The sequence below is a fragment of the Theropithecus gelada genome, chromosome 1, assembly GCF_003255815.1.
Source record: "Theropithecus gelada isolate Dixy chromosome 1, Tgel_1.0, whole genome shotgun sequence".
NCBI lineage: Eukaryota > Metazoa > Chordata > Mammalia > Primates > Cercopithecidae > Theropithecus > Theropithecus gelada.
This window is the reverse complement of record NC_037668.1, coordinates 70,146,360-70,171,171: the sequence shown is the minus strand read 5'-3', so window position 1 is coordinate 70,171,171 and position 24,812 is coordinate 70,146,360. Positions and strand designations below refer to the sequence as shown.

Below are 24,812 nucleotides of genomic sequence, written 5' to 3'. Positions count from 1 at the left end.
CCAGGCAAAAGGGGTACCCCTAGGGCACGCACCTAGCGGATTAAGTGCCTGGGCCGCAGCCTGCAACAGATGCAAATAGTCCGCCAAAGTGGTGAACTCCACCGCCAGGAAGGTGCCTGCAGCCGCAGCCTCCTGGTAGCATCTCAGAGCCGCAGCAAAACCCGGAAGTGCATTCTCCTCGGCCTCCAGGCTCAGCAACCCCGAAAGGGCTGGGCCCGAAGGCCGCAGAGCGGACAGCCAAGTCTGGGGTGGGAAGCGGTGGGCATAGGGGAAGGCGGAGCGAGCGCGATACAAGAACAGGACCCCGTAGCCGGCGGCTAGGAAGACCTCGGCCGAGGTTGCACCACGCCGCCCGCTGCTGAAGTTGTCCAAGAAGCGCACCGGCCGCGCTTCCAGTGGGACCTTGGTGCCGCCTGACGTGACCAACACCACCCGCCGGCCCTGCGCGCCCAGCCTGGCCGCGAAGCGAGCCATAACCTCAGCCCAGCGCGCAGCACCGGGAGGCTGGGGGAACTCGGCTACCGGGTCCATTTCCGCCATCTGCCCCGCAGCCGGCGCCTGCGCACGCTCCGCGGCAGACGCGCCACGCCCCTTTTCCCCTACCTGGTGTAAACGCCGGGCCGCAGTGAGCGGGCGGTTCACTACCCTCGTTTTGACACTAGGTCCCGATCTCGCCAAGTCTGGAAATGCGTAGTTGTTCTGCCCCAGAGCCCAGCGAAAGTGACACTGCAACGAGGGGGATCCCCGGCTGCGTGGGCATCTGGTAGGGTCACGTTCCCTCACGTTCGTTTCCTAGCGTGGGTGAAGAACTGGCCATGTTTGACCCTTACCGGCCACTGTACGGGCCTTCAAGGACTTGGACCCGCTGGGAGTCCTTTCTCGGCCGTTTGACCCGTAGGACTTGTGGGTTTTGTGCTTCTTTTTATTTCTTTCTTTCCCTTTTTCAACTTCACCGATAGACCCAGATGTTAGTCGAGTCACGTCCCACCGCCCTCTGCCCTCGAAATGCTGCCAAGTACGCGGGCCCGCGATTGTCACGTGACGCCGGGGTTCAGCGTATCCTTGCCGGGCAACCGTCTTAGAGACCAGCATCTCTGGCTGCAGCATGAATGTGATCTATCCACTGGCGGTCCCCAAGGGGCGCAGGCTCTGCTGTGAGGTGTGCGAAGCCCCAGCCGAGCGGGTGTGCGCGGCCTGCACAGTCACTTATTACTGGTAGGCCCTGAAACGTGGCACCTGGGCGCTCTAACTCCCTCCCCCTCTCCCATTCTCGGGTCTGGCTTGGGTACCTTGCGTTAGCCGTGGCCCCTGACTCTGCAAGGGATGCCTCAAAAACAGGGGCTTTAAGACAGGCCCATAAGACTCCCGTGGCCTCATCTGCCTCATCTCCCATTTACTCATTCGTCATTCATGTTTTCTGAAGGCCTACTGTGTGTTACGCACTATTTTAGGTGCTGAAGTTACTTTGGTAGCTCGGTAGATCAGTTCTTTCAAAGATCTAACATTCTAATGTGGGAGACAAATCAGTAAAGAAACAGGCCGGGCGTGGTGGCTCACGCCTGTAATCCCAGCACTTTGGGAGGCCTAGGCGGGTGGATCACCTGAGGTCAGAAGTTCGAGACCAGCCTGGCCAACATGGTGAAACCCTGTCTCTACTAAAAATACAAAAATTAGCTGGGAGTGGTGCTGGGCGCCTGTAATCCCAGCTACTCCGGAGGCTAAGGCGGAAGAATCGCTTGAACCTGGGAGGCGGAGTTCGCAGTGAGCGGAGATCGTGCCACTGCACTCCAGCCTGGGCGACGAGAGTGAGACGATAGTGAATGGGGCAGTGTGTGGAAAGCTTCCTCTATGGAAGAAACATTTGAGCTGCGTTTTGAGAGGACAGTCAGAACCTGCTGTGTACAGGAGTAGTGAAGAAGGATAGGGCATTCCCGGCATCCAGGACTGCTAGGGCAAATGGCAAAAGAAGAGAGTTTGCTAACAGCTGAGTGGAGAACATAGTAGTGGAGGGAGCAGTCAGTGATTTTCAAACTGCAGGCCAGGGCCCTTTAGCAGTTTATGAATAAGTCACAACCACCATTTAGAGAAAACAACAACAACAAAGAAGAGCATAGAATGAGTAGAAAGTATCAGGTTAATCCTACCTGAACTGTTTCTTGAAACTTTTGTCTTAGTGTTTTATGTGGGCGTGTGTACAGGGAAAACGTATTTCTTACTATAGGTTGAGTCAAAATTAGCCAGGTGTGGTGGCACACACCTGTAATCCCAGCTACTCGGGAGGCTGAGGCAGGAGAATTGCTTGAATCCGGGAGGCGGAGGTTGCAGTGAGCCAAGATCACTCCATTGCACTCCAGCTTGGGCAACAAGAGTGAAACTCTGTCTCAAAAAAAAAGAAAAAAAAAAGTTGGAATATCATTGTGATAGGTAGTAGAAGTTTAAACCAAGAAGATAAAGGTTAGGGCCAGACAGTGACATGAGATCAAGGGTTTGGAATTTATCCCCTGGGAAACCATGGATGGTTTTGAGCTGACATGCTCTCATTTGTGTTAACGAAAGAGGATGGGCTGCAGTGTGGAAGTTACAGAGGAAGGTAGACATTGCCGGCTGCATAACAGATTAAGAAGCTGTTGCAGTACCTTCTCATACTGGCCTAGGTGTCCTTCCTCAGTGCTCTGAAAGCACTGAGTATGTTCCCTATCCTATTTACACTTAGAACATGGACTGAAATCATTTATTTATTTCCTTCATTAGGCGTATGCCCCACAAGGGTAGGGATGGCATCTGTGTTTTCATTGCTATCTCCTCTTTGGTGGCTTCATTGCATTTAGAGTATAATTCAGAATTTGTAACAGAAAATACAAGGCCCTGGCTATTTCTCTACCTTTACTTCCCACCGCACTCACCCCATTTTTTCTTTGCTGTAGTTATAGAGAACTGAAGTTCTAATTTGCTAAGTCCTTTCTTCCCTCAGTTTCTTTTCCCGGACTGTTCTCTCAGCTAGGAACCTCCCCTTCAACTACAAGCCTTCCTGGCTCTCTTTCATCTTTCAGTTCTCTGTTTAAATGTCGTTTCTTCAAAGAGGTCTAAACCCAGTCTCAACTCGCCGTCATACTTTTCTCACTCACAGTACCACTTTTCTTTGCTTTTTCTGTACTTTTATATTTTTGTGTTTGCTTATCTGATGTCTATGTCTTTTACTAGGCCCAGTGCCCACACATACCAGACACTCAATGAACATCTGTTGAATAAAACTAAATGGATAATAAACCCATTAACTTGGGCAAGGAACACAGGGGGAAAAGATGGTGGGCGTCAGATTTGGTTGTGGGCATAGAGTTTGAGAGGCCTTTGGGTCACCCCTGGAGAGATGACCAGTAAACAGCCGTGAGTAAAACCTGCCACTCAGGCTTGGGAAAGATTCAACCCTTTTGCCTGGTGTGAGCACTGACTTTTTCCTTAAAACACCCCTGTCCTCTTTATCCCTCCAGCCGGAAGTAATTCCTTCTTCCTCTGAACTGACTTTACAGTACTCTGTATCTCTCAGATGACTCATCTCATATTTCCCTTCATTTTAATTGTTGGTGAGTGTGTTATTTCAATTTTGTTATGCTCCATTAATGCTAGATACTACGTTAAATGTGTACGGAGGGACTATCAAGTATGCTAACTTTTTTTGATCTATGTCTGACCTGTCATTGTATGCCCCGTAGTCTCTAGCAAAGTGTCTTGAAATCGTTGGCATTTGTGCTTTTATTCCTTGGGCCAAAAAATAAAAAATAAAAACATGAAAAAAAGAAAGAAATAGTTGGCACTAATATCTGATGAATGCATGTATGAATTATCATCTTCTATGCCCTTCTATTTTTTTTCTTTTACTTATTTTACTTGCTTTTAATTCTCTTTAACACCTTCTCCTTTTGTTTTTTTTGCTTCCTTTTCTCCAGATTTCTATGTCTTTGTGTCTTGGAGTTTTCAAGATTTTTGATAAAACAAAACTGAGGTCGTTATTCTGTAGGTTTTGATGGTTGAATGTAAAGCACCTAGTACCCTGCCTGGAACCACATTGGCACACAGTAAATGTTCTTTTTCATCATCCCAAGTTTAAGGAGCAAGAAAGTCAGTTTGAATTTGTGAAAGTTTTTTTCTGTAAAAGAATTTTTTTCCTGATTATAAATGCAGTTCATGCTCACTGCAGAAAACCTGAAAATATAAAAAATAAAGAAGAAAAATAATCCATAATCCCACAACCCAGAGATTAATAACCTGAAATTTTGATGAATTTCCTTCTTTTCTCGGAATACATTTATTTTATATATTGTGTGTAATCTTGTGCATATTGCTGTATAGTGGATTACAACCATTCTCAGAGAATAGCACATTTTTATTTACTTAGAGACACAGTAGAACTTTTATTTTTTTATTATTTTTTTGTGACAGAGTCTTGCTCTGTCGCCCAGGCTGCAGCGCAGTGGCACGATCTCAGCTCACTGCAACCTCCAACTCCCAGATTCAAGCAATTCTCTTGCCTCAGCCTCCCAAGTAGCTGGGATTACAGGGATGCGCCACCATGCCTGGCTAATTTTTTTGTATTTTTAGTAGAGATGGTGTTTCACCATATTGGTCAGGCTGGTCTGGAATTCCTGACCTTGCGATCCGCCCTCCTCGGCCTCCCAAAGTGCTGGGATTACAGGACATTAGAACATTTTTAAGAAAAGGTAATTTTATGGAAGTACATACTAAAACATTGGTGACAGGTAAAAGAGACTTCAGTATCATAGGTTTGCATGAATTTAAATGTCTTTAGTCAGGGCATACATTCTGTAATTCACTACAAATACTATTGCTTCCTGTTCTTGAATACCACTTCACCGTTTGTTTTCTCCTCCTGGCCAGTGAAGGCATTTAAGTTTGTGCTCCTATGTCAAACAAAAGGAAAAATTGTTGCAAAAAATGTTGCAGATTACTAACAAAACAAACAGTGAAGTGGTATTCAATAATAGGAAGCTATAGGATCAGTGGTGAATTGTAGAATGAATGCCCTGCCTAAAGACATACAAATTCAGCTTAAAAAAACATGATAATAGCCAAATAAAACATGTCTGGCTCACAAGCTACTTAATTGTGAGCCCCGATTGAAAGCATTTATCCATTCCTACTTTATCCCTGACCCTGTGTTACGAGTGGGACAGATCAATAAGCAGGGAGCCCGCAAATATATAAATAAAGCTCACTTTGTTTAGAAAGGCAAAATATATCAGTTGCTCTCAGTGGAACAAAAGTTCGGGCATCTAAGTTAACATTTCCATTGCTTACAAGCCCCACTTGATAAATTCCCTGTGGAACTCAGCTATATCCTGGCTAAGTGCTTTTATTGATCTGTTTATAATAATTCTCTACCTCCCCAAAAACATTTTTAAATGGTTTCTGTTATTTCTTTGGTAGCAGTCACAACTTATAAAGAAAATACTTTAATTGCATTTCTGTTGTCCAAGAAGGTGGCGATATTGTCCAAGAAGGTGCTTGAACATGGCTGTATGTTGTCTGTGGCTGCTTTTGTGCTACAACAGCAGAGTTGAGTAGTTGCAACAGAGACCCTATAGCTCTCAAACCTAAAATATTTATCTGACCCTTTACAGAAAAACTTTTCTGACCCCTCCTCTAGATTATTGTTACCTGTTTTGAAATACGTATAAATGGAATCAAACAGTTAACTCACATTTAAGTGAAAATGTGTAATAAGCAATAGAAATGCAAAAACTCATAATTGTATGCATCTAACAACAGAGCCTCAAAATACATGAAGCAAAAACAGACAAAATTAGAGAGAAAAATAGACAATTTAATAATAATAGTTGGAGACTTCAATATCCTACCTTCGGTGATGAACAGATCTAGATGAAAGATCCAATATCCCACTCTTAGTAATGAATAGAACAACTAGATAGAAGATCAAATATCCCACTTTCAGTAATGCATAGAACAATTAGACAGATTAGCAAGGAAATATAAGACACGAACCATACTATAAACCAACTAGACCTAACATATCTATGGAACACCATTCAATAACAGCAGAATGCCTATTCTTCTGTAGTGCATATAGAACATTCTTCAGGATAGACCATATGTTAGACCATAAAGTAAATCTCAATAAATTTATAAGGATTGATTTCATACAGAGTATGTTCTCCACCTACATGGAATGAAATTAGTAGTCAATAACAGAAGGAAAATTGGTAAATTTACAAATATGTAGAAATAACACACTCTTAACCAATGAGTCACAGAAGAAATTACAAGGGAAGTTAGAAAATGCTTTGAGATAAATGAAAACAAAAACAACATACTAAAACTTAGATGCTGGCAAAGCAGTACTCAGAGGGTACTGTATGAATTTAGTACTCATATGAATTTATACTAATATACATTACATTAAAAAGAAGATCTCAAATCAGTAACCTAGCATTTCATCTTAAGAAACTAGAAAAAGAAGAGCAAATGAAAACATATTTATAAACTCCTTTATGTACAGCCCTGTGTTGGGTATAGACACAAGCTAGCAGAAGAAAGGAAAATTAAAGATTATAGCAGAGATAAAACAGAGAATAAAGAAACTACAGAGAGAATCAATGAGACCAAAAATTGGCTCCTTGAAAAGACCAACAAAATTGACAAACCTTTAGCTAGGTTGACTGGCCTAGAAAAGAAGATTCAGATTACTAAAATCAGAAATGAAAGTGAAGACATTACTACCAACCTTGCAGAAATAAGAGAGATTATAAGAGAACACTATGAGCAGTTGCATGCCAGTATCCCTGTGTGACTTCAGAATGTGAATGTGTGCCTGCAGAAACAATATACTCTCCAATCCCAACACAGTTTATACACCATCAAATAACCACATGGAAAAAAAAGACATTTGAGTCTCAGAAATGGCTTTGAGCTCCCTGCCTGGTTTGTGTTTGGCTTACTTTTCTGGTGTCTAGGGATAGGTCAGTAGGAGGGTTAATGGAATCTTAAGTCATGCCAAATATAAAGATCGTGAAGTCTATGTTTCTGTTGTCAGTGGGGTGGTACATCAGAAAGCTGACTGGGACAGCATCCATGAGAAAATATGTCAGCTCTTGATTCCACTGCGCACTTCCATGCCCTTCTACAATTCAGAGGAAGAACGGCAGCATGGCCTGCAGCAGCTGCAGCAGCGGCAGGTAGGGCCTACAGCACTTTCCAAGGTTAAGTCGTAGGTGCGGTGAAGCTGCCCAAGACAAGGGTCGAACTGTGTTGAGATCACTAAATTGTAACTTCACTGAGGGCAGAGACTTTGTTTTATATCTTTTTAAGTCCTCAGTACCATTCAGTCTGTTGTTTTCCACATTTACTAAATACTCACTGTATTAGTCTGCTAGTGCACAACCAAATACCACAAACTGGGTGGCTCAAACAGCATACATTTATTTCCTCACAGCTCTGGAGGCTGGGAAGTCCAAGATCAAGGGGTCAGCAGGTTTGGTTTCTTCTGAGGCCTCTCTTCCTGGCTTGCAGATGGCTGCCTTCCTGCGGTATCTTCACGTGGTCCTTTGTGTGCAAGCATCCCTGGTATCTCTTTGTGTGTCCAATTTCCTCTTTTTATAAAGGTACAAGTCAGATTAGATTAGGGCCTACCCTAATGGCCTCATTCTAACTTAATCACCTTTCTACAGGCCCTAGCTCCAATTATAGTCACACTGTGACAGACTGCAGGTTAGGGCTTCAACACATGAATTTTGGCGGGGGACACAGTTGAGCCCATAACATCCACAGATGCCAAGAGCCTGGCCATGTAATAGGAGGGTTAAGAATGATGTATGGATATACTACTGAATAAATAAAGGAGGTTAGCAAAACTTGCCACTATTATGTATAATGTTGAGTATTACTGAGTATTGAGCATCTCAATCACTCTAAAAAATTAGCACCTTATTATAAGCCATAAATCCCTAGACATAAGATCCATACATTTTAGTGTTATGACACTTTGATAGTGGCCTTAGAACAATGCAGAGTTAAAATTTTTTGTGATGTTAGCTAAACAGGATAATTCTGGAAGGGAAAATGAGATGTTTCTCTCAAAATTAACTCAACTATGAAGGCAGAAAGTTTCCGATTATCCTGAGACATGCTAGCTTTGCTAAAGTTTTATTAGAACTATAAGAATAATACTCATTTATTCATCTGATAACTCTATATTGAATGTTCATCTATGCTAAGCACTGAACTAAGATAAAAAGACACATGTTCCTGGGCCTTAAGGAACTCATAGTCCAGAGTTTACCCTCTTATATCACTTATGTGGGGCTTCACATCCACTCTAATACAGGGAGGCTCACTATGTGCCCTTAACTGGGTCATTAGGTGTTGGCCTTATCCCCAGGGCCATCTATATCCACCTCTGCCTTTAACTTTAGACTGTCTCAGATAGTCTGTTTCTCTCTTCCACAGAAGTATTTGATTGAATTCTGCTACACCGTAGCCCAGAAATACCTCTTTGAAGGGAAACACGAAGATGCTGTACCAGCAGCTTTGCATTCCCTTCGCTTCCGCGTGAACCTGTACGGCCTGAGCTCTGTAGAGCTTGTGCCTGCTTACCTGCTGTTGGCTGAGGCCAGCCTTGGTGAGTGAAACCGACTTGAGATCCCTGGATCCCCTAAGTGGTGCTATGTTTGGGTCACACCAATGATCAAAGAGTCACCCTTGACAGTGGCACTAAGACACCTATTGTAGAAGGAGCAGGGTTGCTGTAAAAGTTTAGCACAAGGTAGGGAAGGAGATGTCACAGACTTTTGTCTACAACTGGCAGAAATCCACTCAAGCTGGCCTGCACATAAAGGAGGAACTTTGTGAGGGTACTGTAGTATCCTACGGGAGCTGAGGCTTCATGAGGGACTAGAATTGGAATGCTGTAAGGAACCAAGGCTGGTGTCTTTCGTTCTCTCTCTTGGGCCTTGTCTCCTGTCTTTACTTCTCTCTGGGTGTCTGCTTTGCTATTTTCCCTCTCTGCAGACCAGATTTGTCTACCCTATGCTCACTGTAGAAGACAGCTACCGCAAAATGTCAGATGGCGTTTTTCAATTTACATGTTTTCTTGGTTCAAGGTAGGCAGTAGAAACTAATTAGCTTCTGATTTCCAATTACAAATTCGTAGAAGACAGAATTTTGTTGACATAGCTTGAGTGTGGGATCCACCTTTGTTGCCTGGGATCAGAGTCACATAGTTCAGAAATATAGGAACCTACCCCTATAGATGGGAGAGGCAATTCTGAGAGTATGGAGCAGACTTAGCAGACACCCTACGTGGTGGCTACTACAAAAAGAAAACTGGCATTTTGAGAGGAATTGATATTTTGAGCAATGCGGTGTTTTAGGCACTGTGCTACGACTTCATATATTTTAATAGCTACCGTTTAAAAAATGCTTCATACGTTTTAATAGCCACCATTTAAGAAAATACTTTTTTAAAAGTAAAACTGTTAAAATTAAGTACAGTATAAAGAACTTTTATCCCCTAAGTTCTCTGAGAGTAAGTTGCCTTCCTGGTTCCCTATCATTAGAATATTTCAGTGTCCCCTTAGTAAATGAGATAGATTGTATTGTGGTTAGGAAGGAAAATGTCTTTGTGGGAACCACACAAGGGGACCCTGTCATCTAAGAAGACCCTGTGCAAGTTTTTCAGATTTTCCCAATAACATCTTTATAGCAAAAGGATACAGTTCAGGATCACACTTTGCATTTTGTTGCCATGTGTTGGCAACAAAACTCTGGAATAGTTTCTTAACCTTTTATTGACTTTTATGACCTTGACACTTTTAAAAGTTACAGGCCAATTGTATAAAACATCTCTCAGTTTGGGTTTGTCTGATATTTCCTAATGATGGGGCTCAGGTTATGGATTTTTGGCAAAAACAGTACAGAGGTGATGGTCTGTTCTCATCCCATTCTATAAATGGGCATGTTTTCATTTTTTTTCATTACTGATGATGTTCATTTTAATTATGTTATTAGGATGGTGTCTGCCAGGCTTCCTCCCTGTAATGTTACTCTTTCCCCCTTCTGTAATTAATAACCTTAATTTTCATCTCTTGGAGAGGTCCTTTGAAACTATATAAATATTCCATTCCTCATCAAATTTTCAGCATATTTATTTAGTTATTTATATCAGTATTGCCTCTTTATTCAGTGGGCTTAAATCCATTACTATCATTAATTTGATGCTCAAACCGTCCCTGATTTGACCAGTGACAGCTCCCACTCAAGCTGGCTTCTACATCTCCTAGATACAACCCCATTTGTTCTTTGCTCACTTTCCTGCTTTCTGGAACATACCTCTAAAGAGCCCTGATTTCTTTCAGTGGAAAGTGAAATTCAGAAGCCAAAAGCTGTGCACTAGATGTACTCATGCCATTGGGGTGTTACTGCTCCCAGGCCTTCTCAGTGGAGTTAGGGAGTAAGTTTAAATATAATAATGGGTGTATGTATACACACATTACATCTGTATTTATTTCTATATGTATGTATCTTTTTTTTGGGGGGCGGGGACCGAGTCTCACTCTGTCACCCAGGCTAGAGTGCAGTGGCGCAATCTGAGCTCACTGCAGCCTCCCCCTCCCTGTTCAAGCAGTTCTGCCTCAGCCTCCCGAGTAGCTGGGACTACAGGTGCACGCCACCACGCCTGGCTAATTTTTGTATTTGTAATAGAGACGGGGTTTCATCATGTTGGCCAGGCTGATCTTGAACTCCTGGCCTCAAGTGATCCACCTGCCTCAGCTTCCCAAAGTGCTGGGATTACAGGTGTGAGCCACCGTGTCTGGCCTATATCTATATATCTACATCAATATCTGTATGACCACTAGTCTATACTGTTTGATCCAGATCTAATACAGCACCACAGGGTTCAATCTGATTTACTCCCATTCCGTAATTGCAACTCTCTTTGCTGACAGCTTTCACTTTCATTAGTTTATTTATATGTTAATCAGTTCCCCTGTATGAACAAATCCCTGCTCTCTAACTCCATCCTTTCCACCTTACAGATACCTTCTCCCCTTCCATGGCCTCTGACTCCCCATTCCAGGCTGCCTCTGCTGTGTGGATCTCTTCTCATTTGTGGGGGTTCTGACCCCCGATACCAGGCTGTTTGCCTGCAGGAATGCCCTGCTCACCCTGCTCAGGTCTGACACCCCATTCCAGACTGTCTTTCCTCCAAACTAATGAGAAAAGCACTGGACAAGAAAATACAGCCCAGGTTCTGTTTATCTCTGATACTGGCTAGCTATGGGATTCTGGAAAACTCACCCTAGCCCAAGTCTCATCATCTCTCATCTAGACCACTGCCTACTAACTGGTCTCCCCACATCTTCTCTGGCCTCCCTCCAATCTTGTTTGCATACAGAAATGTGACCCATCACTCCCTGAATAAAGATCATATTTCTAAAGCAACCCATGAGGCTGTGCTTGATCTAGCCCTTAGCAGGTTCTCCCACCTCAATTCTATCACCTTGTCTCTCTTGGATTCTTTTCTCCCTCCTTTCCAGTTACACTGACCAGCCTTCTCTCAGTTCCTCAGAAGCATGATGATTTCTTTGTTCGGAAAGGCTTTTCTGTAGCCACTCTCTCTGCTTCTCCTCCTCTTCCCTTCACCGAATTAACTCCTCATCATCTTTCAGGTTTCAGCTCAAGGGTGACTACCGCCTTGTCTAGAAGCTTTCCCAGGGCTCCAGACCAGGTTGGGTCTCCCTTTTTTTTTTTTTTTTTTAAGACAGAGTCCCAGTCTGTTGTACAGGCTGGAGTACAATGGCCTGACTTGCTCACTGTAACCTCTGCCTCCCAGGAGCAAGTGATTCTCCTGCCTCAGCCTCCCGAGTAGCTAGGACTACAGGCACACGCCACCATGCCCATCTATTTTTTGTATTTTTAGTAGAGATAGGGTTTCACTATGTTGCCCAGGCTGGTCTTGAACTCCTGACTTCAAATGATCCACCCACCTCAGCCTCCCAAAGTGCTGGGATTACAGGTGTGACCCACCGCACCCAGCTGGGTCTCTTTTTTAATATACTCATTTAAAGACCTATTCCTTTCTTCTGAGCACTTACTCCATTAATAATTGTATTCATTGATGAGATTATTTAATTGTCTCCCTGCTCCAGTAGACTGTAAGCTCAGGGAGAACTGGATCTGTGTCTGTTCTTACTCATCACGGATGTCTTCATGCTCAGCCCAGTACTTAGCACAGAGAAGGTACTAAAAAAATAATTTCACAGTACCTGAAACCTAGTGAGCACTGTGTAAGTATGTGTTGAATCTGAGTTCTCTTAACAGGATTATTTTAAGGATGAAATGAGTGTAATGACCATGAAAGTGCTTTGAAGTCTGGAAAGTGCTGTCTAAATGGAAGATTTCACTGTAACTTCACAGCCATTGGTTTAAAACCTTGCTAACCTTTTTGGAAGTCTAAAGAAATCACTTTCCTGTGTACATGTTTCTTTCCCATCTTAGAGATTCCTTCAGACTGGAGTGGACAGGTAACAGATATTCAGCTTTATTTTTCCTTTTTAGTAAAACTTTGAAATTTTAATCAACTAGAAATGACATTTTCAGTAACACTTCAAGGAGGAGCCACCTACTCATCTTCTCCCACTGTTATCAGCGCTTTGGAAGCAGGAGAGCCTGGGTTCAAATATCAGCTCTTTCTTTACTGGCTGGGTGATCGTAGGCACCAAGCTCTTCCTCACTCAGAGCTTTCACATATATCTCCTTCTGCCTGGGATGCTCTTTCCTTTCTCATACGTGGCTGGCTTTTGATCATCCTTCAGGTGTCTGCTTAAACTGGCCAGGTGTGGTGACTCACACCTGTAATTTCAGCACTTCGGGAGGTCAAAATGGGAGGATCTCTTGAGCCCAGGCATTCAAGATCAGCCTGGGCAACGTAGCAAGACCTCATCTCTAAAAAAAAAAAAAGAAAAGAAATTAGGTGGGCATGGTGGCATGCACTTGTAGTAGTCCCAGCTATTTGGGAGGCTGAGGTGGGAGGATTGCTTGAGCCCAGGAGGTGGAGGCTGCAGTGAGCTAGGATTTTGGTTACTGTATTCTGTTCATTTCCTTCACAGCACTCATGTTTTGTCTATTTATTGTATGCCTACTTCACTTGATTTTAAGCTTCTTGGAGTCAGGGATCATGTCTCAGTGTGCATTGAGCGTCACACATTGTGATAATCAATCAATTAGGTGAATATATGGTTGGTTGAATGAATGAATGAAGTTGCCTCCTCTTTGAATTCCTCATCTGATAATTATTTCACAGGGCTGTTGGCAGACTTAGACCACAGATGCAAAGGGACTAGCACAATGTCGGGCAAATAACAGGTCTTCAATAAATGCAGATTCCCTTTTCTTCCCCTGGGCACCTCACAGCCACAGCCTTTGACTCAGCTGTGACCACTGTATGCTGCATTCCTTCACTTTCATCACCAAGTCCTGCAAAATCTTCCCCCATAATATGTCCCAGATCTGCCATTAACCCAGTGTAAGCCTGTGGCCTCACCCTTCAGACAAGTACCACTGGTCTGTAAGTGGCTGTCCTTTCTCAATTCCATGAACTATTAAAATCACCCTAAGGGATAGTATCACTTCCTTTATGTCTTCACCACCTCCACTTCACCCTATGCCTCTCCAGGCAGGCATTGTCCATAAGAGGCAGGCCTGAACTTACACACTCACTGGTCACAAGCTTAGTTCTGACTGTAATCTCATGGGCTAGTAGCAGTCCATTCTTCTCACCTTACTCTCTCTCTCTATCCTCACAGTTTATTCTCCCAAGTATGCCTTTTCCTTTAGGACTGATGCTTGTTTAGCTGCTGGTTCAGCTGGGCCTTGGAGTCTTCCTTCTTTGGCATTGCCTCCTTGAGTGAGAACTGGATGTTGAAAATTTTAAATTTCCAATATCTGTCAATGCCCTGTACCCTTTTTTTCCCCATCTAAACAATCTTAGTTAAGAGTCATTTGCTTCTTCAAATTTGAGAGGACTTCAGTCTAAACCTCATATTTTATAGACAAAGCCTGGAGGGAAGATGTGACTAGCCATGTTCACATGAGCCAGGATCAGGGACTAGGCCTCGAGCTCCTAATCTAGTAGTTTCCCATTTTAGTTTGCCCTTTGACCTTCCATCAGGTAAAGTTACTTGGTTCTCCTTGTAGACTGCTTCCTCTTCATCTCTTTTCCTTTTATTCAGTGATGTGGGGTTACAACTAGAATAAAAGCATGCTTACATATGAACTAGGCCTGACAGGAAGGACACAGAGGAGAAGAGGGTTGGCTTATGAGGGGTTCGTGTCCTTATCTCCTGACCCTTCATTGGTGTGGTTTCTGCTGCAGCAGCTGTCACACCAATGCTTCACCCCCAGAGCACACCTCCTGCCCTGCAGCATGCTGACGTAGTGGCTTTCTATTCAGTTCTGACACATTTCCCTAGGAGCCAAGCAGGTAGGCAGGCCTCTGTATGTGTAAAGATGATAGGTAATAGACAAAAAGCTTTAAGTGTCAAGAGTATCTGAATATTAGCAATAAAGGTGGCTTTCCTTTCTCTTACCTTCCACGTTACTTAGTAACCGTGTGTTGTCCATTCTACTTCCTGTCTCTTTTGGATTGCCTCCTACTTCGTTCACTGTCTTGTTTCAGGCTCTTAAGCGTGCTTGCCCAAACTGTTTCAGACATCTTCCAGTGAATCTTCTACCTTTATTCCTCCCTTCTGATCCCTCCTCCACATTGGTTCCAGAGGAACTTTCTAAATTTAAATCCGATTCTCTCGCCCTTTTTGAAAATCCTCTAGTTTTTATCCACATGCATCAAGTTCCTTGGCATAACTCACTAAGCCCTCCATGACTTGCCCCTGCCTACCACCGTAGCCTCATTTTCTGCCACTCTGTCCTTCACAATTTGTGCTCCAGCATCACAGGCCAATACAGTTGGCCCTCCATATTTGCAGTTTCTGCATCTGCCCATTCAAGCAACCATGGATCAAAAATATTTTTAAAAATAACACAATGATTAAAAATGATACAAATAAAAACAATACATGATGTTACTTGTGGGCTTATAAACAAAAAAAGAAAAAATTTAAACTTAAAAAAGACAAATGGTAGAACAACTATTTACATAGCATTTACATTGTATTAGGTATTATAAGTAATTTAGAGATGATTTAAAGTATGAGGAATGATGTGCATAGGTTATGTGCAAATACTGCACTACTTTATATTAGAGCCTTGAACATCCTTATATTTAGGTATCTGATAGGGGTTCTGGAACCAAATCCCTGCAGCTATGACTCTGTATAGTTCTATGAACATAACATATTATTTCATATTTCTGTGACATTGCACATGCTGTTACTTCTGCCTGGGATGCTCTCCCTGCCTTATCTACCTGGAAAACTTCTTTTCATCCTCAAAACCCAGCTCAGACTCTGCTTCAGTGTCACTCTCATCTCATCTGTAGAATTAAACATTTCCTATCCTCTGACACTTCCAAAGCTTGTGTTTCTACTGCAATTATACTATATTGTAAATATATTTGTTTTCATGTTGCACGTTGAATCCCCATCACTCAACACAAGGCCTGGCACATAAAGGGTATTAAATATGCATATATATATTTCACAATTGAGATATAATTCACATATCATAAAATTCACTCTTTTAAAGAACAATTCAGGCCAGACGCAGTGTCTCACACCTATGTTCCCAGCACTTTGGGAGGTCAAGGCGGGTGGATCACCTGATGTCAGGGGTTTGAGACCAGCCTGGCAAACATGGTGAAACCCTGTCTCTACTAAAAATACAAAAATTAGCCCAGCGTGGTGGCGCATGCCTGCAGTCCCAGCTACTTGGGAGGCTGAGGCATAAGAATCACTTGAACCCTAGAGGCAGAGGTTGTAGTGAGCCGAGATCGTGCCACTACACTCCGGTCTGGGTAACAAAGTGAGACTCTGTAAATAAATAAATAAATAAATAAATAAATAAATAAATAAACAGACAATCCAGTGGTTTTAGCACATTCTGTAGGTTGTGCAACAGTCACCATGATCTAATTCCACAACATTTTCATCACTCCTGAAAGAAAGCCTGCAATTGTCAGCAGTTACTCCCTCTTAGTGCCTCCCTTACATTGGACCCCCTGTGGTTGCTTGGCCACCACTAGTCTACTTTCCGTCTCTATGGATTTGCCTGTTCTGGACATTTCATATAAATGGAATCACATAATATGTGGCCTTTGGTGTCTGGTTTCTTTCACTTAGTGTAGTGTTTTCAAAGTTCACCCACATTATAGCAGGCATCACTACTTCATTCCTTCTTATGACTAATATTCCACTCATGGAGATGGAGATGGAGATGGAGATGCCTCCTTTTGTTCATCCACTCATCAGCTGATGGACATTTACATTGTTTCTGGGTTTTTTTTGACTCTTCCAAATAAGCTGCTATGAACATTCCTGTGAGAGTTTTTGTGTGTCAATAAATACTTGAGTCAATGAATACATGAGTGAATGGGTAATGACTCATATTTCCTCTTGTGTTCTTTGACCCGGATATGAATTATAACCTTCTTTTCTGCTTTTGGGCAGGTCTGGGCCGAATCGTTCAGGCTGAAGAATATCTATTCCAAGCCCAGTGGACAGTCCTCAAATCAACTGACTGTAGTAATGCCACCCACTCTTTACTGCATCGGAACCTGGGACTTCTCTATATAGCTAAGAAAAACTATGAAGAAGCCCGTTATCATCTGGCCAATGATGTAAACAAGCTAAGTTATAACACCTGGATATTTCCAAAATCTAAATTATAACACCTGTGTATTTCCAAAGTCTGTTTTATTTTTTTTTAAACTGTGCATTTCTCTAAAACTTTCTGTTTACAACTGATTATTCGGTGGGATTTTAGCCATAACACAATTCTAATAACCTGAGATCAAGCATTTCTACTTCCTAGCTATTCAACCTTGGCCAGGTCACATATTCCTGAAGTTTCAGTTGCCCTAAAGAGTAAAGGGAGGCAAAACAGCACACTCGTTAAGAGAAGGGCTTTGCTGGCCGGGCATGGTGGCTCACGCCTGTAATCCCAGCACTTTGGGAGGCCAAGGAGGGCAGATCACCAGAGGTCGGGAGTTTGAGATCAGCCTGACTAACATGGTGAAACCCCGTCTCTGCTAAATATACAAAATTCACTGGGTGTGGAGGCATGTGCCTGTAATTCCAGCTACTCGGGAGGCTGAGGCAGGAGAATTGCTTGAACCTGGGAGGCAAAAGTTGCAGTGAGCCGGGATTGCACTCAGTCTCCAAAAAAAAAAAAAAAACAACAAAAATTAGCCAGGTGTGGTGGTGTGTGCCTGTAGTCCCTGCTGCTCGGGAGGCTGAGGTGGTATGTGCCTGTAGTCCCAGCTGCTCGGGAGGCTGAGGCAGAAGAATCGCTTGAACCTGGGAGACGAGGTTGTGTTGAGCCAAGATCACACCACTGCACTCCAACCTGGGCAACAGAGGGAGACTCTGTCTTAAAAAAAAAAAAAAAAAAAAGAATTAGCACAACCTCAGATTCCGTAGCCTAGCTTTTTAAACACACACACACACACACACACACACACACACACACCCCTTTATTGATACATACCATAAAATTCACCCATTTTAAGTGTACAATTAAATTATTTTTAGCAAATTTACAGAGTAGTGCAACCATCAGCGCAATCAAGTTTCAGAACATTTCCATTACCCCAAAGAGATCCCATGTATCCATTTGCAGTCATTTCCCATTCCTGCTCCAGCCCCAGGCAACCACTTCCTGGTTCTACAGATTTGCCTTCTCAGGACAGTTCGAACAGACAGAATCATGAGTGGTCCTTTGCCTCTGACCTCTCTCACCTAGCATGATTATTTTGAGATTCATCCATGTCGTTGCATGTATCAATAGTTCATTCCTCTTATTGCTGATTAGCATTCCATTCCTAAATATACCACAGTTTGTCTGTCCATTCATCAGTTGATGGATGTTTTGGTTGTTTCTATGTTTTGTGTATTTTAAATAATGCTGATATAAACATTTATGTACAAGTCTGTGTGGACATTCGTTTCCATTTCCCTTGGGTAGGTACTTAGAAGAGGAATTGCTGGGTCATGTAGTAACTCTATGTTTAATTTTTTTAGGAACTACCAAACTGTTTCCACAGAGGCTGCACCCTTTTACATTCCCACTGGCAATGTGTGAGGGTTTCATTTTCTCCATATCCTTCCCAACACTTTTTATTTTCTGCATTTGATTCTAGCCATCCTAGATGCAGTGATATCTCATTATGGCTTTGTTTTGCATCTACCTAATTACTAACTATGTTAGCATCTATTCATGTGCTTATTTTTCATCTGAATATCTTTTTGGAGAAATGTCAATTCAGATCTTTTGCCCATTTTTAAATTGGAATGTTGTAACAGTTTTTTATATGTATTCTAGATACAAGTCCTTTATCAGATATATGATTTGCAAAAAGAACTCAAGCACTCTCCTTCTTCCTCCTGCTGTAGATTTATTTTGCCAGTTGTGCATTTGGAACAGAGGACATTAGGACTTCAGGAGGCTACTTCCACCTGGCTAATATATTCTATGACCTTAAAAAGTTGAACCTGGCAGACACATTGTACACCAAGGTGAGCTGGGGAATGTGGGAGTTGAGCCTTCACTCTTAGGCTTGGTGTCTTACAACTTGTATTAGACTATTCATGAAAAACATACCATTCATGAGAAAGAGAGGCACAGAGAGATGAAGTGGCTTGCCCAAGATTATATAGCCTGATACATGATATACTCCATTTTCTTTCTTCCCGTGTCCGCACTACCAAAATAGACTAACCCTTAACATCCATAGGGTGATTAATGAATAATGAAGGATAGGTCAGTAAGAGCCAAACCCTTCAAATAGACTGTTATATGCTGTGTCATACCCATAGCAGCAAGCTAATGTGGGTATATTGAAGTGTGCAATAGAGAAGAAGAGGTTTCCAAGGGAAATCTATTGCTACAAGATCCTGTCAAGGGATCCAAGAACATGAGAAATTTCCATATTTACATAGAAAAGATTTCATACTGTTTCGAATATATTAAAATGTCATTTGTATCCATATAGTAACACCTCGCTTAGCAGGCAATCATTTGTGTAATAAATGTGTAATACAAACTTTCTGCTGATTGTTGATTCATGTTTTAGACCTGCTTCTGAAAAAGAGGCATTTTGCTGTAGCTTAAAAGCTTTAGAATCAGATAGACCAGGGATTAAATTCTGGCTATGCCACTTAACAGTTCTTACCAGAAGTCATGTGTGATCTGAACTTCTCTGAGCCTCAGTTTATTTACATGTAAAATGGGAAGAATAAGAATAAGAATATTCTTAATATTAATAATAAGAATATTACATTGGGATGTTATGAGGATGTGAAGGTTTCGTGTTGTATGTGCTGCACAAAAGATAAGACCCCACTAGGGCTACCCCAAGATGAGCTGCCACAGGCCGTTTGCATCACTTGTCACACTTACCTTGGTCAGGCCTGTTTGGGCTCCTAGGGCTCCCTCTGCCTCCAGGTACAGTACGAGAGAGAACCTCCAGGTTGTCCAGAAGCCGGGCCAAATGCGCTATTCTCCTCACCTGCCTGGTCCGAAGGCTGAGATCTGGCCTGCTTTTTGTATTACCTTCTCTTTTCCCAACAGGTCTCTGAGATCTGGCACACATATTTGAACAATCACTATCAAGTCCTCTCACAGGCTCACACCCAACAAGTGGATTTACTGGGCAAACTATTTGAGAATGACACTGGCTTGGGTAAGTGGCAGTTTTCCCTGAAGGCAGAGCAGTGACTTCATCTCACCCAATACACAGACCTCGTCCCTAAGAGGGAAAGCAGCTGTCCCTGTCGTGAAGCACACCATTGCCACCTTCCCCATGTTGCTGATGGAGAAAACTGAGACACGGGGATAAAAGAGATTTTACCAGTGTTGGGAAGAATTCAGATCCCTATCATCACACATAGCCATTCGGGGTTACTAAGGGACAGATTTAGAGGAAAAAAAGACCCCATCAAAACCCCCTGTGACTTCTGCAGAGCATCCATTTCTTGTGTTATCCCTCCAGGGCAGCAGTCCCAATCTTTCTGGCACCAGGGACCCGTTTCATGGAAGACAAGTTTTCCATGGACTGGGGGGTAGGGGAGGAATGGTTTCAGGAGAATTCAAGTGCATTACATTTATTGTGCACTATGTTTTTATTATTATTAATGTATTGTAATATGTAATGAAATAATTATACCTTGCATCATAATGTAGAATCAGTGGGAGCCCTGAGCTTGTTTTCCTACAACTAGATGGTCCCATCTGGGAGTGATGGGTGACAGTGACAGATCATCAGGCATTAGATTATCATAAGGAATGCACGACCTAGATCCTTTGCATGCACAGTTCACACTAGGGTTCGCGCTCCTGAGAGAATCTGATGCTGCCGCTGAACTGACAGGAGGTGGAGCTCAGGTGGTAATGCAAGCAATGGGGAGTGGCTGTAAATACAGATGAAGCTTTGCTCACCCCCACCACCCCTGCTCACCTCCTGCTGCGCAGCCCGATTCCTAACAGGCCACAAAACAGTACTGGTCCATGGCCTGGGGATTGGGGACTCTTGCTCCAGGACACGTAAGCCAAAGTAGACTCTACACAGAAGTTGCATTGCTGATTTCTTCTGGTGCCTTAGCTTCATGCTTTACTGAACAGTGAGCTGCTCAGTGGCAGGGCCCAACTGGATTAGACTGTATTCCCCAGCGCAGCAAGGGGCTAAGTGTTGAATAGTACCATACAGCATCATGCCGTCAGAGACAAAAGACACAGAAGATCCAGTTTCTGCTCAAAAGAGACATACAGTGCAGTTAGAATCTATAGGCAGTAACAAAAGAACATTCCTGTGAGTACAAATTATATTACAAGATGAGTCCCAGAATGAAGAGGTGAGGACAGCTGGGTGGTGTTGAAGAAGGAAGACTCTTTGGAGGAGAGGTTTTGAGCTAAAGTTTAAAAAATTAATAACTGTATTGAATTTTCTCGAATTATGTAAATAGTTCATGTTACAGCTGAAAACTTGGAAATCATAGATATCCAAAGATAGCCAACCTTAACATGATGGTGTATATGCTTTTCATCTTTTTCTCTAAGCTTAGTACTTGTATAAGTGCTTTTAAGTGCATGTAGTAACTTCTCAGTAAATGATGACTAAAGTAGGACCAAAAACTACTGGGGAAAATAGTAAACAGACTCTCAGAGGGAAGCATGAAGGTTGTTGCTTATGCATCTTTGGCCTAGACGAGAAGAGTTAAGCTGCTACAGCTGCAATAAGTCCCTTCCCCCAGTTCTTTCCTCTCAGCTGTAGAGTGGAAGCTAAATTGGACCCAAGGAATCTGCCTGTGACAAATTCTCTGTGTTTGCAAGCCCAAGAGATCTAGAGTTCAGGACTCCGAAAGAGAGAAACCTTAGCAACTTTGGGACCTGTGGGAGTGAGCATATTTTTAGGCTACTCTGATGATGACATGCTAAGCAAAGCTGGAAAGTGGACTGAAACTCCTGCTTCCACGCACGTAGAGGGAGTCCTCTAGGTAAAAAACTTGCTGTAGTTGGTGCTATTTCCACCAGTGCCCCTGGGAAGGCTTCAGCAGACCAGGCCCTTTAACAGCTGAGTGTTTTTGATGAGGGCAGACTCAGTTGCCAAGAGCCTGTTTTTTGTTTCTTCCGCTTCCAACGCAGATGAAGCCCAAGAAGCAGAAGCCATTCGCATCCTGACTTCAATCTTGAACATTCGAGAATCTACATCTGACAAAGCCCCTCAAAAAACTATCTTTGTTCTGAAGATCCTGGTCATGCTTTACTACCTGATGATGAATTCTTCAAAGGCAAGTTTCCCTAAAAAAGCAACACGTCTAAAATGAAGGTAGAAATTCATCTAGTTGAACTCATTTGTGTTTTGCCCAATTCCAATAGCTTTTGCCCTCAGGGCAAGCCCTCACTCCAAGGACGTTCAGATGCTCACGTTTCTCCTGTGTTGAGTCCAGCCTGCATAACGGAAGCTGGATTGTCTTCTTCCCCCGAGGGTTCCCGGGCTTGCATAGACAAAGAGAGTCTGGGGCAGTGCTGGGAAGCCTGCAGGGCAGGAGGGCTCCGGGGAGGCTTGGAGGGATGAAGTAGCAGCTCTAACTCCACTCGGTTACTGAGTTCCCCGTTGCTACGGGGATTCAGACAGAAATGCATTGCCATGAAATGATTCAAAAAGTAACTGTTTTTGAGTACTTTTACATACTAGTTGTTGGCCTAAACCCTTTACTTAATTATCATACTTAATGCTTACACCAACATTGGTAAGGTAGGTATTTTATTATCTCTACTTTACAAACAAGGAAACTGAGGCACTGAGAGGGTCAATTCTTTGCCCAATGTCTTAAAGACAGTAAGTGGCGTATCTCAGGTTTATTGACTTATTGTTTGATTATCTCATTCATTCAAACATTTATTGAAAACCTACCATTTGCAAAGCACTATTCTTGGGACTGGGGATACAGTGGTGATCCATACGTTTCTTATCTCCATGGCACTGGTGTTTTTTGGAGGAGTGGAAATAAACATATGTATGTGTAATATAATTTCAGATAGTAGGAACTGCTATAAAGAAAACTAGGCCAGGCACAGTGTCTCATGCCTGTAATCCCAGTACTTCTGGAGGCCAAGCCAGGATGATTGCTTATGTCCAGGAGTTCAAGACCAGCCTGGGCAACACAGTGAGACTCACTCTCTACTAAAAATTAAAAAAAAAAAAAAAAAATCAGCCGGGCATAGAGGTGTGCACCTGTAGTCCCAGCTACCTGGGAGGCTGAGATGAGAGAATTACTTGAGCCCAGGAGATTGAGGCTGCAGTGAGCCGTGCTTGTGCCACTGCACTCCAGCCTGGGTGACAGAGCAGGATCCTGTCTCAAAAAAAAAAAAAAAAAAAAAAAAAATTAGAAGAAGAAAAAGCAGTAGGCAGGGGAGAGAGAGGAAGCTGGTTGGAGGGAGGCCTTTTTGTGTGGGTGACATGAGAAAATTTAAGACTCCTTTCCTCCCTCCTCCCTGTCTTCTTTTGTTTCTTCAGCTAACTTTTACTAAGCACCTGCAGTATACCAGGCCTGGAGGAGCTCACAGGTTATAATAGAGTGTGAGAGCGAAGACCAGAGCACTGTAGGAGCACAGAGGAAAGGCACTAACCCTCTCTGGGATAGGAGTAGGAATGCGTGAGGAATAGGAAAATATTTCCACTGAACTTTCAAATTTACATTGGACAAAACCTCTTTTCTACAGTGCAATGTCCAGTTTTCCACTGTATACTCAAGGAAGTCATGACCCCAGGGTGTGTTAGATCTACAAGAGGCCTTAGACAAAAGGCACACATCTATCTATCCATCAAGACTGGCACCTCACTTCCTTCAAGCCGTCACTTGACTCAGCTGTTTTCTTTTCAGTGAAGCGTTCCCTGCTCTCCCTGTCTAAAACTGCAACCCCCCACTACTACCTCTAATGCTTCCTATCCCCTTTTTTCATGCTTTATTTTTTTCCTTAGCATTTATCCCTATTTAAGAGACTATCGTGTTTTACTTAATTGTCTTCTTTATTGTCTTTCTCCTCTACTTCACTGTAAGTTCCATGAGAATAGGAATTTCTGCCTATACTCACAGGACCTGGAACATAGCAACCATTCAATAACTATTTATAGGAAGGAAGGAAGGAAGAAAGAAGAGCTTCTTACCAAGTCAAAACTCTGGGCCACATGGCCCCCAGGACCACCCCAGGGTGGTAATTTACTTGTGGCACCTGTCACCTCTATGCCTTCCAGTGATGGCCTCTAGGGCCTGATTAAAGTCCTACAAAGATCTCACTTTGTTAAGAAGGTATACTTAGTTTGTGCTTAGTTTGTCAAGTCAGGTTGGGATTTTTTTCTGGTGCCCTGCTGCCCCCCCCAGTGCACATGTGGCTAGCTGTAAGGGCCCAGTGTGTTTACAGGTTTATCAACAAGAGCTCAGTGGGTGGTGTGAAAAGGTGATGAGTTCTCTCTCATGTTTCTGGAGTTGAGCACAGATGGGGCTTCCCAGTGTTATAGATGGGGCTTCCCAGTGTTATGCTTTCCTGTGATGACTTCCTTTTGTCACTACAATTCTATTTCAGGCACAGGAATATGGCATGAGGGCCCTCAGTCTAGCCAAAGAACAACAGCTTGATGTCCATGAGCAAAGCGCCATTCAAGAGTTATTAAGTCTCATTTCAACTGAAGACCGTCGCATTACTTAGTGACCCATGAGCTCTGCATCAAGGGTTATTCCAGGAGCTACGGAACATCTAATATATTCCAGCCCTGCACAACTGCTTTGAGGTACTGTAGACGGCTGAAGTTTCCACCCTCTTCCCCTGGGATTACACACATAGCTTGTATTTTTTTCTTACACAGCATATTGTGGGAATATAAAGCTTTAGGCACAGAAATCAGTAAAAACTGTGTTTGTCATGACCTTTGTACTTGATTTATCATGACTTTGTATGAATAATATGTAGTCAGATCACTAATATGGTATTTGTAATTAAACTACAAATAGTTTGTCATTTTCCCAGAAGTCTCCCAATGATGCATGTCTCATACACTTTTGCTAAAGGAGGGGTAAATGAGGGGGTAGGGAATAAAGCTATATTGGAGCAAA

General features: G+C 42.9%; 2 protein-coding genes across 10 annotated transcripts in view; one reads left to right on the top strand and one right to left on the bottom strand.

The window, feature by feature from the left end:
- Nucleotides 1-17,866, bottom strand: part of PPCS (phosphopantothenoylcysteine synthetase) — a 34,020-nt gene extending 16,154 nt beyond the window's left edge. For 2 of the 8 annotated variants that reach the window (XM_025382687.1, XM_025382668.1), the window contains exon 1: nucleotides 33-603. In XM_025382687.1, coding sequence (XP_025238472.1) covers nucleotides 33-540 — 508 coding nt within the window. In that variant the 5' untranslated portion in view covers nucleotides 541-603. Of the gene's footprint in view, nucleotides 1-32; nucleotides 987-17,859 lie in introns of those variants that run through there. The other 6 variants (XM_025382677.1, XM_025382715.1, XM_025382730.1 and 3 more) reach the window with 6 other exon arrangements.
- Nucleotides 836-24,812, top strand: ZMYND12 (zinc finger MYND-type containing 12). Of its 2 annotated transcripts, XM_025382612.1 has the most exons (8): nucleotides 836-1,215; nucleotides 7,067-7,208; nucleotides 8,479-8,650; nucleotides 16,653-16,822; nucleotides 18,597-18,719; nucleotides 19,774-19,885; nucleotides 21,844-21,989; nucleotides 24,286-24,812. In XM_025382612.1, the coding sequence occupies exons 1-8, from the start codon at nucleotides 1,106-1,108 to the stop codon at nucleotides 24,406-24,408; spliced, it is 1,098 nt and encodes a 365-aa protein (XP_025238397.1). In that variant the 5' UTR covers nucleotides 836-1,105; the 3' UTR covers nucleotides 24,409-24,812. The 2 variants fall into 2 exon arrangements, with proteins under 2 accessions (XP_025238397.1, XP_025238406.1); XM_025382621.1 differs by lacking the exon at nucleotides 8,479-8,650.

What these genes read in the sequence shown, in the direction of transcription:
- ZMYND12 (XM_025382612.1), top strand. Translation starts at nt 1,106, where the DNA reads ATGAATGTGATCTATCCACTGGCGGTCCCCAAGGGGCGCAGGCTCTGC. An exon ending in GTTGGCTGAGGCCAGCCTTG is followed by an intron (nt 8,651 to 16,652) that starts GTGAGTGAAACC and finishes GCTTTTGGGCAG; the next exon opens with GTCTGGGCCGAATCGTTCAG. An exon ending in GTTATCATCTGGCCAATGAT is followed by an intron (nt 16,823 to 18,596) that starts GTAAACAAGCTA and finishes CTCCTGCTGTAG; the next exon opens with ATTTATTTTGCCAGTTGTGC.